Source organism: Monodelphis domestica, chromosome 5 (genome assembly GCF_027887165.1).
Source record: "Monodelphis domestica isolate mMonDom1 chromosome 5, mMonDom1.pri, whole genome shotgun sequence".
NCBI classification, from domain to species: Eukaryota; Metazoa; Chordata; class Mammalia; order Didelphimorphia; family Didelphidae; genus Monodelphis; species Monodelphis domestica.
In genome coordinates this window covers 250,063,874-250,081,584 of record NC_077231.1, presented here as the reverse complement: position 1 = coordinate 250,081,584, position 17,711 = coordinate 250,063,874, and the positions used below count along the sequence as shown (strand labels likewise).

The window sequence follows — 17,711 nt, the reverse complement described above, 5'->3', positions numbered from 1 at the left end:
AAGGGGAAATCCTTCATCATTAACTAATGGTACACACAGATATATAAAGATTTGGACCTAATAAACGTGGGAATTTATTTTGATTAACTAAATATTTGTTATAAAGATTTTGTGGGGGAAGAAGGGAGGTACGAGAGAAATTTCTGTCCATTTATAGGAATTTTAAAAGATAATTAAAAGAAAAGTTGGAAATCATAATCAGATATGAAAATATCACTCTACAAAAGTGAAGTTTCTATTACATACACCAAAATCATGGGTAATTTACTGGCTGATGATAAATTTTAGGAAAAATCCCCCCACCCCCCAAATATTACCTTCCATCTTGGAATCAATAGTATGTACTGGTTCCAAGGCAGAAGAGAGGTAAGGGCTAGACCTGTAATGGTGAACCTATGGTACACATGCCAAAAGGGCACCCAGAGCCCTCTCTGTGGGCAGGCCTACAGTCACTTGCTAGTTTGTAACTAGAAAGTCAGAGAGCCTTAGGGTGATGATGTTCTGCTCCCCGTTCTCCATGGGTCTGAGGACATTCCTCACTTCCTCCATCCCTCTGCCAAGCAGCCAATGGAAGTGTTTCTTCCCTCCCCTGTCTGGGGTAAGGGGGAAATGGGAGGGACCAGGGGGTGAGGAGAGGTCAGGGTGTGACATGGTCTAGAGGGTGGGTGGGAGTGTACTCAGTTGGGGGGAGGGGGCAGCATTCCATCTCTAAAAGGTTCGCCACTGCTGATCTAGGCAATGGGGGATAAGTGACTTGCCCAGGGTCACACAGTTAAGAAGTGTCTGAGGTCAGATTGAACCCAGGACTTCCTGACTCTAGGCCTGCCTCTCAATCCACTGAGCCAGCCAGCTGCCCCTTATAGGAAAAATGTTTGATAAAGGCCAGTGACGTAATTTTGGAAAGGATAATAATGAGTTACAGTCTATCTAGGGAAATATGACCTAGGCTATGAAAGAACTAGAGAACATAATGAAATCAGGAGGGCTGAAAGAAGTGGGAGTGCTTAGTATGATGCCAGAAAACTTAGGACAGATCTATGCTATCTTTAATTATCTGAAGGGCTATTATATGAAAAATAATTCGACTTGTTCTGTTGGCTCCAGAATGTTGAGCTAAGAGCAATAGAAAGAAGATTCAAAGAGCCAAATTTAGGTTAGAAGTAAAGAAAAGCTGAATAATCAGAACTACTCCAAAGTAGAATAGGATGCCTCAGGAGGCTCCCTCTCCCCAAAGGTATTCAAGTAAAGTTTGTAGAACTACTTGGGTATAATGTAGCAGATATTCAGGTACAGGTTGAACTAAGTAGTCTTGGAGGTCCCTTCTAACTGAGAGATTTTTTGAGTTTATTATGCTAGAAATAATTTGTACTTTACCTGTACAAAGATAATGTAACCACGTAAGCTTCCTTCCACTGAAATGCTGACTGTAAAATAATTCAAACTGTAAAATAAAATAAATTTTCAAATTAGTTTTGGGGACTGTAAGTTACAGATATAACAAGCTTATTTTCATTCTGCTATTAGTGTCTTAAAATCTGTTATTCCTACAATTCAGAAGCTACATAGTTGATGACTCTTCACAAACTGAACAAAAATTTAAAATATTTCTGGTTTAATTAAGTTCTCATTACTTTGTGTTTATAGATCAGCTTTTAAAATGCATTAAAAACAATGTACAAATCAATACAATTTTAGAAAGTCTACATATATTTATTTTTACAGTTGGTGTCTGATTATATGACTTGAAGGATTGCCATAGTTTTGGGGGGGGGACAGGAGACAACTTATAAAACATTTATTAAGGGGGCAGCTAGGTGGCTCAGTGGATTGAGAGCCAGGCAGTTCCAGGTATCTGGCCTCCTAGCTGTGTGACCCTGGGCAAGTCACTTAACCCCCACTGACTAGCCCTCATAGTTCTTTTGCTTTAGAATCAACACATAATATTGATTCTAAGACAGAAGGTAAGGTTTGGTTTTGGTGTTTTAATCAGCTATTAATGCAGAGAGATTATAATTTTCTTTGATGGATTACTTAATAAAAATCAATAAAATCACACATCCCTGAGGTTAAATACAAATATTAGCAGGGGAAGAATGTATATTTTTAAATTTTAAATGACATTTTAATATTTCTTATTGAAAACAGCTTGATCATAATTAAAAATGTGCAAGTATATGTTTTTAATGAGATGGCATCTGATAATCCAATTGAAACAGAAATATAAGGAATTTCTGAAAACAAAAATTAATCTTTATTATTTTACTGAAAATCATGAAATCATGATTATATTATAATTACACTCAATGATATATTCAACATTATATGAACATGAATGAGGTGATAAATTCAATCTACATACCAGTCCTATACTCATTTTTGTACTAAATTCAGTACTAAGTTAACACTTAGAAATGTTTTTATTCTTAACTTCACAAATACTGAAAAAAAGGGAGAATATCCCCATATACAAAACAAAGTATGACAGATAAAGGCCTATATATGAACCTGGGAATCTCTATAATAAACAATGTGCCAAGTAGCTGCACTTTCAAAAAAGCATTACAAAAGCAGGAACACACAGGCCACTCCAAGAATTTGGTACACCAAGCTTTTCCTGAAACTACTGCTACTGCTGAACTCTACTTTCTTCTGCCAGTGAGAAATGCTACATGGCATGGGGGTCAGTTGACTGTATGCTACTGACAAGTGTTTAGCAGCAAGTCTACCACCTGATGGACAGGTGCAGCTCAAAGTCCTTCAGTTCCCCAACCCCTTGGCTAAGGCAGCATTTTCTTTTTCCTTCCCTAAGTCAACAATTAGCATGCCTAAATCATCGACTCTACAACAAATGGAAAATGGATTCCAAAAAGGCAATTAAGAAATGCCATGAGGTACTGATGAAGTTAAGCTGTAACCTTTCAATTAAGGATTTTTATTGTATCATAGTATATATAGATACATGTTTAAACTGAACATCATCAAGTTTTAAATATCTTAAATTAAAATATTAGCAAAACAAAGCATTCTTTACCAAAAATCCAAACATCTCATACCCAGCAAATTGTGTAAAATGACAAAAGTGAAAAGTGACAAATGCTGGAGGGGGTGTGGAAAAGTGGGGATTTGCAGAACCATGAACTGATCCAACCATTTTGGAGAGCAATTTGGAATTATGCCTTATTACGTCATTCTGTATACTCTTAAACTCAGCAAAATCATTGCTGGGTCTATTTCCCAAGGAGATGAGGGAAAAAGGAAAAGAACCTGTATGTTGCAAAATATTTATGGTAGCTCGCTTTGTTATGGCAAAGAACTGGACCATTTTAAGTAAATATAACTGTGAATCAGCTCTAAGATCGAAATTTCAAAAATAAAAATTAGTATAGGTAAATGCATCAATTTTCATGAGACAAATAAATACAAAAGCTGGTTTTCATTTCAGTTTCAATGAGTTAATATTCTACTGTGCAAAAGGGAAAAGCTCCCTCTAGTGATGTTTAATGAAAATAGGTAGAGGTTATCAATATTAGATACAAAATTTAAAACTAAAAGGAGCAACTCCCTTCTTTTACGAAGGAAGAAACCAAAGCTCAAAAGGGCAATGACTTATCTCAAGATGCAAATAAATAAAAATTACAGGAATCTATAACTATTATTGACAATCCTTTCATAGAAATTTTGTCCCCTTGCCATGTAATGTTCATTAGTGTAAGTAAACAAGCCTCTGCAGCTTATGAATCAATAGACACAAATGATGAAAACTTAAATAATGATGTTTGTACTCCAAAGCAGACTTATGTTAAAATATTAAAAACTATCTGGAATGAATGCTACCTAATTTTTTTTTTATTTAATGTCTGTTAGATGGTTGAGTACATAGCCTTTTGAATGATAATACAAAACTATAGAAAATCTCTTGCCCATGAAGGAATTTACTCCATAATATCTCTCAAGAGATGACTATCCAACCTCTACTAGTTTTGTTCAAATCTGTTTGTTGCATATCTGTTTACATACAGCTCCCAACTGCTAGGAAGTAAAACTAGATCTTTCATAATCTCCATTCATTCTAGTTCTAGACTTCTCTAACTATGTAAATTGACTCTTTGGACCTAGGTAGTATAATTCAGTTTCCAAATAATAGACTTCAAATAATTGAAGATATATGGCTTCTGATGGCATCACTGAATGGAAACTGCCCTTCTCTCCAAAGTTACTAGTAATTTCTTAATTGCAAAATCTAATGGCCTTCATTCAATTCTACCCTTTTGATCTTATTGTATCCTTTGACACTATTCACCATCTCCTAAATACTTTTTTCCTCTCAGTTTTCATTATACTGTTTCCTCCTGGCATTCCTCCTACCTGTCTGACATTTCCTTCTTAATCTTCTTTACTGGATCTTCACCTACCTCACAGCAATTAACATTGACATCTTCCAAGGCTATGTCCTGGGCTGCCTTTTCATTCTAGACTATTTTATTTGGTGATCTTGTCAGTTGTTATTGCTTCAATTATCTTCTCTATATAGATAATTCTCAGCCTCAGTCTCTCTCCTGAGTTTTAGTCACAATCACCAATTGTCTTTTGGAAATATCTAACTAGATATCCTACAGGCAACTCAAACACATCATGTCCAAAACAGAACACCTTCCTTTTCTTCTCCACTTCCTTATTGATGTGAAGGATATCAGCATCCTTCCACATCACCCAGGTCTGTAACCCCTGTCATCTTCAGTGCCTCATGCTCATTAATACCATATTAAACAGTTGAAAAAACATTGTCTCTATCGCTACAAAATTTCTCATAGAAGTACATTCACTCTACTCACTTAGCCATAACCGTAGTGTAGGCTCTTTTCACTTCCCACTTAATACTATTGCATTATCTTTCTAACTGATCTCCCTATCTCAAGTCTATCCCCACTCTAGGCCATCCTCTCTAATGTGATTTTTCTAAAAAGTCTCACCATGTGGTACAGTGACCTAGGCCTAAAGTTAGGAAAATATGAGTTCAAATTCAACATCAGACTTATTAGTTGTGTGACCCTGGGCCAGACACTTAGTCTCTGTCTGCCTCAGTTTCCCCTAAATATAAAATGACAATAATAGCAACATGTGCCTCCCCCAGGGCTGTTATAAGGATCAAATGAGATACTTATAAAGGGCTTAGCATGGTGAATGGCACATGGTTGATGCTTTTAAAATACTTTTTTCCCCCTTCCAGAATCAAACAAGAAGCCCTTTTAGAATATGAGCTTGTTGGGGGCATTTTTTTTTTGCCTTTCATTAGGTTCCCCAGGATTAGAAATGTGTCTGGCATATGGCAAGAGCTTAATAAATGTTTGCTGACCAAATAACTGACTGATATCTACTATGAGTCTCGGTTCTATTCTCTAGGCTAAATATCTCTAGTTCTTTCCACTCTAGCTAAATTGATATGTTTAAAAGTCCTATTTCCCTTCTTTGAGTGTGCTCCTGTTTGTCAGTGATCCTCATGCAACATGAACCTTTAATATTAAACAAAATACTCCAGAAGTGGCCTAACAAAGTTAGACTACAATGAGACTATCACTTTCCTTACCCCAAATACTTTGCTTTAGATGTTTAATTTCCTGCACTAGTTTTTTTCGAACTGCCATGACAAATTGCTGAATTAAATAACAATTTACTAAAAATGCCAGGTGGTGGTTGTTCCACTCCCCATCATGGACTACAATCTAACAAAGTGAACATCAATCCCACATTTGTGTGATTTATTTTTCTGCTGAACGTCATATTCACTCCATAACATTTCAACTTGTTTCAGCTCAATGTTTTAACCTGTCAGGACTTTTGTTTTCATTCTGAATATCATGCAATGGATTAACTACCTCCCACCCCGCCCCCCATCTGTGCTGTTTTCCTTTCATAAAAATGATAAATAGGAAGGGCAGCTAGGTGGCTCAGTGGATTGAGAGCCAGGCCCAGAGATGGGAGATCATGGGGTTCAAATCTAGCTTCAGACACTTCCTAGTTGTGTGATCCTGGGCAAGTCACTTGACCCCCATTGCCTAGCTCTTATTGCTCTTTTGCCTTCAGTAGTATTTCTGATCATAGCATCATTTTTTTTCAGCCTTTCAATCACTCTGAACATTCTTTTCTTGAATCAAGAACAATATGTCCAGAGGCGCATATCCATAATTTTTCTGAAATTTCTGATGAATGTTTTCTTCAAGTCTAGGGTGAGAAATAACTAATGCCTTATAATATGATCACTTTCTCCCCAAAGATGCAGTTGGTCAAAATTAATTGGAGTGAAAGATACTCTCATTGTGCTCTCTTTCTAAGGTATAAAAAAGTATGGAAGCCAAGTCAAGGATTTGTTAAATGCTTTCCTTTAAAGATTTCCAGCAGATATCTAAATAACTGAAGTTGCCATGTTAAACAAAGAATGTTTAATTATCTATCTTCTCTAGCACCAGCACGGTACTTTGTACAAAGCAAGAATCTAATAAATGGTCACTGAATTAACTGTTTCCTCCAGTTTATTGATTTGTAAAAGCATTATCATGCCACAGTTATATTTCCTCCAAGTCAGAAATAAATCTTGCATTTGGAGAATGCTTATAGAATTTCCTATTTTTCATGAATTTTTGGAAGTGTAGTCCATTCTGTGTTTTTATATGTATATGTCTATTTCTCTCACTACATTTTTAGGCTCTTGAGGGTGGGTATCATGTCTTTTTCATCTCTGCCTCCCCTATTAGTTCCTAGCCCAGTGACTAACATATAGCAGATACCCAATTAAAGCTTGTTGAAATGAACTTGGTCATTAGACTGAATTTTAAAATTAAAAGCAAAGTTGGTCTTTAAAACATTCTAAATTACAATACTAGAGTAGCTACTCTTATTTGGTTAAAATATTCTTTTCCCCCAAAAAGTAAATAGCAACTTGTTCATAAGATATTTTCCTCACCATGATGATCTGATCTGATGATATAAATCACTAATCCTGGGCTCACTTTTACAGAGCTGCTCCATGGCAGAAATAGCTTAATGCTAATCAAGATAAGTGAATCAATAAAACTAGGGACTTGTCTAACGTCCTAGGCTCAGTTCATGAGAAGGCTTGAGATTCCTGCTTCTATTTTTCCTCTCTGTCAGGTATAAGAACAGAACTTGCTGTACTCTCATCATTTCTTTAAACTTCTCTTATTATATCTACAAACACTTTTAGGAGTATTTTTTTTCTTAGTATTTTCAATTAGGAATATTCTTTCCCTTTCTAAGAATATTTTAAAACCTAAAATATCACATTTGAATTCTGTCTTATATCTAGCATTCCAAATTACACAGTATCACTAAGTATATAACTTATCATGACCCTGAACATATTTCACTTTTAATAAAGAAGGCAAGACAACAATGTTCCTCAAAAAATAAAATCCAACCATTAGCAATGAGCTTTTCTACTTGAATGAATATATCAAGGACTAGAGATATAAATACACAACTAACAAAGTCTCTCTACCCTTACAAAGTTTTATATTGGAATAGGGGGACGACACAACACACATAGCGTTAGAGGGGCAAATAAACAATCTCAAGAAAAGTAGTTGCCAATATCACTGTGAAACACAATCAATGGAAGAAAATATTTTTTAGTTAAGATAGACAAGAAGGTGGAGATATTTCATATTCTAGCCTTTTTTCCAACACAAAGTACTTGCTATTACTAGTAACTCTCTCTCTCTGCTATCATGTGATAGCCCTCAAAAAAATGACTACCAACTATGGGAGAAGCTGCCCTCATCAGCATCAAGTCCTTTGTGTTTTCCCAGAGTTGCCAAGTTTTCCCAGAGTTGCCCCATATGGGAGGAGGAGAAACAAGTGACTTCAGCCATGTTATTTGCACAGTCTAAAGGTTAAAAGGGCTGTTTCTGTATTTATTTGAACAATCATTACCACATGTGAAAATGAAATAGGTACAATAACAATTTTTTAGGCCTCTGGATAACAAAATCTCATTGATGTTTAATTTAGGGTTTAAGAGGAAAGCATTAGGAGCCATTGTTGTATTGTTCTCTATCACTGTCCCATAAAATGTGTACAATTATGAACTAACGTTTCAATAAGAAAAATATAGACAACTGACTGTTTTGTTAAAAAGTTAATGTGCCACAGTAAATTTCAATTGGGCAACTCCTAAATTAAGATGTTGTTATGCTGACAAATTTCAAAATCTATTAAATATTTCATGTGTGTGATTATCATAAATTTTTAGCATAGGCAAAATTGTAATAATTCAAAATTTATTTTATATCTGGTATTTTAGGGTTAGGGTCTATTTTGAGACTATAGCTCTGATATTTTAGAAAAATTAAGTTATTATTAAAATATTTTTAAAAGATGCTGCATTATTAACATCTATATTTAAATTAAATATCTTCTTTGGTGTATATGTAAGAGGAAGTTTCCAGTTTAGCATATGGTTTATTTCTTTAGCAATGACTATGTCTATATTAATATAATGTATTCTGTCAATGTGTGGAAGCTCCAAGGATGGAATTCCCTCCATAAATGCAGGCTGCAACTGCCTAAGATTTAGTAAATGAGTTATTCACAGGGCATTAAAGGACTCAGCAGAACCCAGATTGCAGTGTGCCCATCTTATCTCCAAACAAAACTTGCCCACAGGCAAGATCCTACCCATTATGTTGAGGGTCCAATAGATGCACTCAATGACAGAAGAAAATTAGGAATCAAGATATATCATTCAGGTGGCAAGGTTAAACAGTTTTAATCAACTGAAATTAAAAACAATTTAAACGTATTTTAAAGAGCTCTTATTTATTAAAATAAAACCTACTTATACAAAATTAAAACACATGAAAAACAATAACCAAAAATAGGAAAAATTGAGGCAGAAAAATGGTCTAGATTATCTAACTGAAGCATAGAAAGTAAGGCAAACATGAGTTGCAATTTCTGAAATGTTCTTATATTCAACAGATTTTTGTGGCTTAATAGTAGCAATATAAAATTAAATGTTTGATATGCAATGTAAATGTTACATATTCTAACAAAAATATTATTTCAGGAGTATTTTCAATAGTTTGTTTTTTAGAGCTTTTGATGTTAAATTCAGAGCTACAAAATATGAATATTACAATGTAGGTACACTAAGGAAATGCCTCAGAAAAAGCTGTTTGTGCTGTTTTTTACTCTCATTATTAAAAAAAAAAATCCTGCTTACACAAGAATATTCCAGCTTTAGGGGACAGGTTGGTGGTTCAGTGGATTGAGAGCCAGGCCCAGAGATGGGAGGTCCTGAGTTCAAATCTGATCTCAGACATGTGACCCTGGGCAATTCACTTAACCCCCATTTCCTAGTCCTTACTGCTCTTCTGCCTTGGAACCAATACAAGTATTGATTCTAAGATGGAAGGGGAAGGGTTAAAAAAAAAAAAAATATATATATATACATACATATATTCCAGTTTTGAAACAAGCGATCATGATTCATCTTTTCCCCCAGAAGACAGATCAATTGTTAGAATAATTTAAAAACAAACAAACTGTATATCCAATAAGTTAAAAGAGTGGTAATTCTGAAGACATAAATGATTAAAATTTCCTGAGTCTTCCAACAAGTTTCCGGCTAACCTACCATCTGTACGCTTTTTTCCAGTTCCTGAGGGATGGCAAATGTAGAGGAAGGAGACTGAGTAAGTGGCCATGCACCAGCCTAAAGAAAAAAAAAATCATCTTTAAAGTTGAATAAAGTTTGTAATCTACTATTACAATAATGTAAAAATAAATTTGCAACCCAAATTGTCTCCTTCCAAAGACTGAGATTAAGTCAGAATATTACTTAATATCATAAAACATTTCTCCCAAGTAATGTAAAACACTAAAATCTTTCCCAACATAACACAATCTAATAGATCACATAAATTAAAAATAAAAATATACTGTGGTTGTTAAACTAGTTAGTCTTTTTTGCACCACAACTGCTCTTGGATACCAGAGGGTGTAATAAGAATAGACAATGAAAAAGGCACTTTTTATTCTAAAATGCCTGCAGCCCAGATAAAACCTCTCTCTCATATTACTTAGATGAGATGAGTCATCAAACACAATCTTTTTGATAAGATAGAAGACCACTAAGCTTTATCCTGATGGGCATTGCGATCTGAACTTCTTAGGCACCTAAGATTCCCTAGTCACTGCCATCTGCATTGCAATACTTCCAGATTTTTCCATCTACCTTAAAACTATAATATAACTTTATATATGTAAAAATCTTCCCCAATTCGAACATTTACTCCTTGAGAGCCAGGAAATATATGGCACCCTAAAATTTGAATCCCCAAGGCCTAGCACAATGCTCCACACACAGAAAGTGCTTATTAAATACTTTTTCACTCATTCATTCAATCAATCACATAAAATGTACTGAGAAAAAAATCTATTCATACCTGTAGAACATATATTTGAAAACTAATTCCTAAATCAATTACAGTGTCCTGGTTTTTTATAAAATTGTTGAATTTGTTGTTGAGATCAGCACTGACATTCATGTCTGTATACATTCGATGGAGTTTGCTTGTAAACTCATATCCACAGGCTTGCTATAATAGATTTAAAACATATGGTTCAACAAGGAAAGATGGGCAGGATTTATAAGAACATATGTCAGTTCATAAGTATTGAATGGTATGACCTTAATAAACACCCACTCTGAACTTCTACCTTACTTTCAAACCAAACTACTCTTAATTTTCAAAAATTAATATAAGATTGTTACTTTTCAAACACCATTTTCTTTGATAATCTAAAAAAATGATATGGGGCATAATAAAAACAAAGGAAACAGATGACTATGTACTTTTTGAAAAAATATATCAGTCTATCATTCATTACTGACAGCAATGCCAGTTACTGGGGAGAAATAAATGTTCTGTAACATGTAACACATTACTAAATGTGTTATTGAAATGAACTGAAGATAGATATATATAAGTAAAGTGGGCAATTAAAAAAAGTATATTAGGCATATGTATCTTTAAAGACGGAGTACATAACATTTTAATTCTTTATATGATTTATTATGATCTTAATATCAAACAGTAATACAACCAAGTAACACTGGACATTTTATAACTTGCTTTACAATGATTTAAATTTAAATTAATGAAGTTCCATGTATAACCACCTATTTTAGTCACTTCCTCTCTGGCTCCATCAAAATCCCTGTACACATTCCTATTCACTTTTTATCTCATAGTCATGGCTTGTTCTCTTTTGTACTGGTTTTGTTTTTTTTGCTTTGCCCATTTCATAAATGTCTTTCAATGTTTCTTAATATTCTTCACATCTGCCAATCTTAATAGCATTATGAAATCCCATAACAAATTTTATTTAATTATTCTTCTTTTCTTAGATATTTAGATTGCAAGTAGTTATAATTACTGATAATGTTACTATAAAAATTCTTTTTAATCAGAGAGCTCAATTTGTTTTTGATAGTACTCTTGGGGAACATAACATACAACAGAATTACTAATTAAGTAGTTTGTAACTTACTAAGAATTGCCATGACAAATATGCTGTGAAAAGGAATGTGCCTTAAATTACTCTAAACCCAAGAAATTTCTAAGTTACCATGAGGCCATACAAAGGTATCCTTAATTTAAGGGAGAGGTGCCACAAGTGTAAAAAGGAATGATATGAGAATGAATGCACCTTAGTTCCTTCCCTAAAGCAAACAAAAACAGAACACTTTGAGGGACTTTTCATACCAAGGATGGCACATTAATACTACTTCTAACTCTTTTCCATTACAGTATTCTGACTAATACTAAATATGAAATATTTACCACTAAATCAATCAGCAAACACTTATTAAGTATCTACTATGTGCTCACAGTACGATGGTATAAATTCAAAGAATGAAATAATCCTATTTTCAAAGTCATTCTTTACATCCTAATAAAAACTGTTTGTAAACCAACATATTTAATTTTGTTTTTAAAAATTTCAGGAGGGGCAGCTAGGTGGCTCAGTGGATTGAGGACCAGGTTGAGAGACAGGAGGTCCTGGGTTCAAATCTGATCTCAGATCCATTCTAGCTGTGTGACGCTGGGTAAGTCATTTAACCACCATTGCCCAGCCCTTAATGATCTTCTGCCTTAGAACCAATACATACCTTTGATTCTAAGAGGAAAGGTAAGGGTTTAAAAAAATTTTTTTCAGACACATTACAAACAAAAAGTGAATAACTAAAGACATTCCTTTTAAATAGCAGTATCAATGATCATGCAATAGATGGGGAAAAGAACATTAACTGAATTGCAAAGGATGCAATTTCAGAGAATCTTTTGACGAATTTTTAAAAATAGGTTGTAGATGTCTTCTAATAAAGTGAATACACATCTAAAATTTGTTTTGTAAATTTAGCTTTTCATTCATAAAGGATTTAGGAATCATATAAAATTATTAATATAATATAATATTATTAATATAATATTGTTAGATAGTTAAAAAAGAATGGTTTTTATATTACCTTTAATTTATTGATCATGGCTTCTTCAGAATCCATAGACATAGATAGGCCATGAATTAAGCGCTTGGCCAACATTCTGGCATAAAACTGTTGGAAGGAAAAGAAGGGACTATTTCATGGCAATTTCAAATCCTTGAATATTTTTTAAATGACAAAAACAACTATGACAACTTTTTATCTATTAAAATCATTACTCACCTTTTGAAAAACATCTTTATCATCAATATATTTGAAAACAGTAATGAAGCTAGTGAGCTTGTCTTCCACTTCATTTTCAGTCATTCCTTTTGCTGATTTTTTTAGTAAGTTGTCACAGTACTTAGCCAGCTCAAAAAAAATTGAAAATAAATTATTTATTATTCAGTTCAATTAAGTAAAGCACTATACCAAATTTCACTCACAAATAACTTGACGAGAAAGATATACATTCTACTATCAGGTCATCATACGGGATTCAAAATCCATCTCCTCTGAACACCATTTAAGTTAAAGAAAATCATAGGTTCCAGCCTCTGTTCTCAATATGTGACTTGATTACTTTATCTCAAAAAGCTAAAATGATGGGGGTAGGGGGGTGACAATTTAGCTTTAGGCAAAATGAAATATTATCCTCCTTACCAGTTCAGGTGCTTTACAAATAGCTTTGGGTTCTTTATAGTTTACTACTGATGTCAAAGCCTATATGGAAGTAAAGAATAAGAGTAAAAAACAAAATTAATGGTCATTTTAAATGAAATTGTTATCAAGTTTTCCTTTTAATAATCATTTGATTAAATGGTACTATCCCCAAATATTAACATGTAAAGAAACATCAAAGAAATCTTAAAATTCATGTGATGCATACTTCTATTAGCTTTCACTAATAAAAAATGTAAAAGATGACAAAAAAGTTTACAATCTAAAACAGAGCTACTACTGTATTATGGAAAGAGCACTAGATTTTATGTTAGCGGGGTTCTATCCTTCTTGGTAACTTTAACAGCACCCACAAGTTTAACTATCATCCCTATCCAGATTCCTCCCAGAATTAAATATCCAGTCCCAGTCTCTTATTAGAGTTTCAGGCACACATCATCAGCTGCCTACTGGATTTTTCAAAATGAATGTCCCAGGGGGTAGCTGGGTACAGTGGATTGAAAGCCAGGCCTAGAGATGGGAGGTCCTAGGTTCAAATCTGGCCTTAGACACTTCCCAGTTGTGTGACCTTTGGCAAGTCACTTAACCCCCACTGCCTAGCCCTCACCACTCTTCTGCCTTATATTGATTCCAGGACAGAAGATAAGGGTTTTTTTTTTTTAATTAATGCCCCAGAGGCATCTTAAAACCCCAGTATGTCTAAAAATGAGCTCATCATCTTTCCCCTAAACCCCACCTCTTAAAACTTCCCTATTTATCTTAAAGGCACCAATACCCTTCCAGCACCCAAATTCAGCTTCTCAGCCTAAGCCAGTACCTTCCAATTATCTTTAAAAGAATATGTTAACTCCTCTTTATTTTTCAAAGCCCTAAACAACTGAGACCTATGCCTAGTTTTTGGTGCTAAGGAATTTTAAGGTTTACACAGCACTGTCCTAGACTTAACACTCTCCTTTATCTGACATAACCACTTGGTTGCCAAATTTTGTTTTTACCTTCGCATCTCTCATATCTGACCTCTTCTCTCATCTATATAGCATCTACATCGTATTTAGGCCCTCCCAATCATTCACCTTGATTACTGCTGCAGTATCCTAATTGGTCAACCTGCCTCAAGCTTCTCTCAATTTTTGTTCATCCTACACACTGGTGCCAGTCATTTTCCTTTTAAGCACAGAGCTAATCATATGAAACCTGTACTCAATCAATTCTCATGCTTGCCCATTGTCTCAAGGATCAAATATAAAGTCCTCCGGTGAGCTTTATTTTAAAGTCCTCCACTGCCCAACTCCAAACTGAGTTGGAGTATTTGTAGTTTCACTCCCTCTCCTGTACTCTTTGATTCCGTCAAAGTGAATTCCCCTTTGCTCCTCACTCATGACATCCCATTGTCCTTTGTCTGTTCTTGGTGTCGGGAATGTATTCCTCCTTAGTGTCACCTCCCAAACAATCCCTCTTCCTTGAAGACAGAGCCCACTCACCACCTTTTGCAGATCTTTCCTAATCCCAGAGCCCTTCATCATGAACTATCCTGCATTTAATGACTTTGCAAATAGCTAACTAACTCTATATTGATGCTGTATACTCTATATGTACTTATGTTCTCCCTATTATAATGTAAGCTCATTGTGAGGAGGAATTGTTTCATTCTTTGTACGTGTATCCCCAGTATGCTTAATAGATATTTGCTTGGTGACTGATTGGATTGATTAAAATTATAATTCTACAAATTGCTATGACTTTGAAAGATATTAAAAAAGATATTAAAAATCTCAACAGCCAGAGATGCGAAAGAAGTTTATTTCCATTAAGACTGCCTCTGCTAAAGAATGCAGGTAGGAAAAAACATGATGAAATTAAGGAACAACTAGAAATCTATAGTAGTCATAAAATAAAAGTTCACTGGCTGAAGGTAAGTGGTGGTTTGCAAGTGATCTTAAATATCAGGCTAAGAAATCTGTATTTTAATCTCTAAGCAGCAGGATACCACTGAAGAATTTTGAGCAGGTGAGCGAAAGAGTTAGATTTGTCCTGGGAAGATTATTTTGGCAGCTATGTGAAGGACTGATTGGAGAAGTGAAAATCTGGAATTGGTAAAAGCAATTAGACTGCAATTAAAACAGAAAAACAACTCTGAAAGACTTGAGAACTCTGATCAATGCAGTGACTGACCATGAATCCTGAGGGTCAAAGATGAAGAATAATGTTACCTGACTGAGAGATGATATTCAAAATGAAGAACGACACATTCATTTTTAGACATGATCAATGGGATGTTTTGCCTAAGTGTTCCTTTAAAAGATTTTGTTTTTCTTTCTCTTTCTCATGGGGTGGGGATAGACAAGAGAAAAAATAAATGCTTAATTAAAAAAAAATTTTAAGCAAAATGTCCCCAATTTCTGTAGATGTCCGTGCCATTCTGCCAGTATTTCTTTATAATTTCTGCATTATCCTTGAATCCTCACTCTCATCACCCTACAAATCCAATCAGATGCCAAAATCCAGTCTCTACCTTTACAGCATCTCTTGCATCCCAAACCTTCTCTCCACTCACACAGCTCCAACCTCAATTAAGGCCTTCATGGTCTCATCTGGACTGCTGCAGTAGCCTCCAAAATGGTCTTCTGCCTCAGGTCTCTCCCTACTCCATTAACCTACATGTTGCTGCCAAATTATTTGTCTTTAACTTCACCAAGTAACTCCAGGTCCAGTACCTTCCAATTATCTTTAAAAGAATATGTTAACTCCTCTTTATTTTTCAAAGCCCTAAACAACTGAGACCTCTGCCTAGTTTTTGGACTGTCCTTTACCCCTCTACAATCTGACCAACCAGCCTTACTCAGGTTGTTCCTTCTCCCACACATGTGCCTTTGTACTCTCTGTCTTCTAGACCTGGAATATACTTACTCCTGACTGCTGTCTCCCAGGATTCATCTCTTCCTTCAAGTTTTGGCTTCAACACTACCTTCTACAAGAAAACTTTGCTGATCCCAAGTACTAGTGCCTCTACATTGTAGCTCTTTGTATTTATTCTTTTTATATTTATTCTGACTATACTTAAAATTGAACTTAACTTAAACAAGGCACAGCCCCTTTCTTACGTAGATATTTTATTCACTGAAAAGGGAAGACCTTGTGAGAAATACAAAGGAAAATAGTTTGAGAAAAAGCACAGTTAAGTTCTAGGAAGATTTGAAGTCTCACTTGTCTCCAATGTTTTCCAATGGACTCCATAATGATCATGTTCCAAGAGATCACATTATCCTTCAAAGCTCCAATACTCTTGGTATGCCTGCCTTATCAGTATTCTCAGTACTCTTTCATCCTCTGATTACAGATGGGAACAAGGAATTCTTCTCTAAGTCTCCGTTTAAGGAAAGCTCCCAAGACCAGCCACCTCTCACTTAGTTACAGTCCTCTGGATATACACCCATCATAAATATGACCCCATGGTAGGTAATACATCCCACCCCTGTCAGTCTGTCTGTCTCTTCCTCAGCTTTTTTTTTCCTGTTGCTTTCTCCCATTAGATTTGTATCCTAGGGCTTAATACAGTGCCTAGCGCATTCTAGGTGGTTAATAAATGTTTACTGACTAGTGAAGAAAACCAGACGATCAGACAAAAGTATTTGAGACATGTATTCTGAAAGCAGCTTTTCAGAGACAAAAGTAATTACTGATGGTAATGATAGCTGTGGTGGTGCATTGTTTCCTAGCAGCTATTTTACATAATTGTGTTTAAGGTCTTGAAGTTTATATCTAATAAACTATGTATCAAAGACTTGTTTGGAGACAATGGTAAAATTCTATACTATCACACTTTACAGAAATGTGGATTTGGGGTTTCTTAATTTAAGTTAAAGTTAAGCAACTACATGGGAGGAGTTTCTGGGGCTAAGGAAGAAAAACAGAAGAGGTCAAGGAATCAGAAGATCAAAACCAATGTTAAAAAGCATTCTAGACCACAGAGCCAAGAAGTTGACACAAGCAGAAAAGCAGAGTAGGGACAGACCTGAAAGTAGGATTTTTGAGCTGAGTCCAGCTGACTAGGGACAAAGAGGCCTCATGGTTCATTTGGAGGAAAGTTTTCATGACTGGAGCAATGAGAATGCTCTGTTGTGTGAAGAACTCAAACAAGGTTGGCTATCTACAGCTTAAGAAAAGGTAAAACCCCTCAGCAATTTGACTGAGATTGCCCATTTCTGTCTTTATTGCTTGAGAAGAAGAAACCCCCTTTGACTTGGAGACCACTCCTGAATAGCTTTGCAGATCAAAAATTTTAGGGAACTACTCTTCACTGCAAAAGAAGCCCAGCAGTTGTTTCCTCAAGAACCAAAGGCACCAAAATCGACCTTCTAGAGTCATACATGCCCCAAGCACATGCTTTCTCCTACTACTCATGTATCTCATGGTTAGGTTTCTTTAAGTTGGTGTCTCATCCTCCCCCCCCCCAAACAAAGATACTTCATATATTGATTAGAAAGTGTTTGTAAGTAGCCTGTTATGCTTATTATTTTTCTTTTCT

The 17,711-nt window shown here is 35.1% G+C and overlaps 1 protein-coding gene across 4 annotated transcripts in view; it reads right to left on the bottom strand.

Annotated features, from left to right (window-relative positions):
* CUL2 (cullin 2) overlaps window positions 1-17,711 on the bottom strand; it is a 122,361-nt gene that overhangs the window by 11,378 nt on the left and 93,272 nt on the right. For all 4 annotated transcript variants that reach the window (XM_007504739.3, XM_001366362.4, XM_056800035.1 and 1 more), the window contains 6 exons: window positions 13,169-13,228; window positions 12,749-12,877; window positions 12,551-12,637; window positions 10,464-10,616; window positions 9,653-9,730; window positions 1,375-1,441 (listed from right to left, as the gene is read on the bottom strand). In XM_007504739.3, the coding sequence (XP_007504801.1) occupies window positions 1,375-1,441; window positions 9,653-9,730; window positions 10,464-10,616; window positions 12,551-12,637; window positions 12,749-12,877; window positions 13,169-13,228 (574 nt within the window). The remainder of the gene's footprint in view (window positions 1-1,374; window positions 1,442-9,652; window positions 9,731-10,463; window positions 10,617-12,550; window positions 12,638-12,748; window positions 12,878-13,168; window positions 13,229-17,711) is intronic.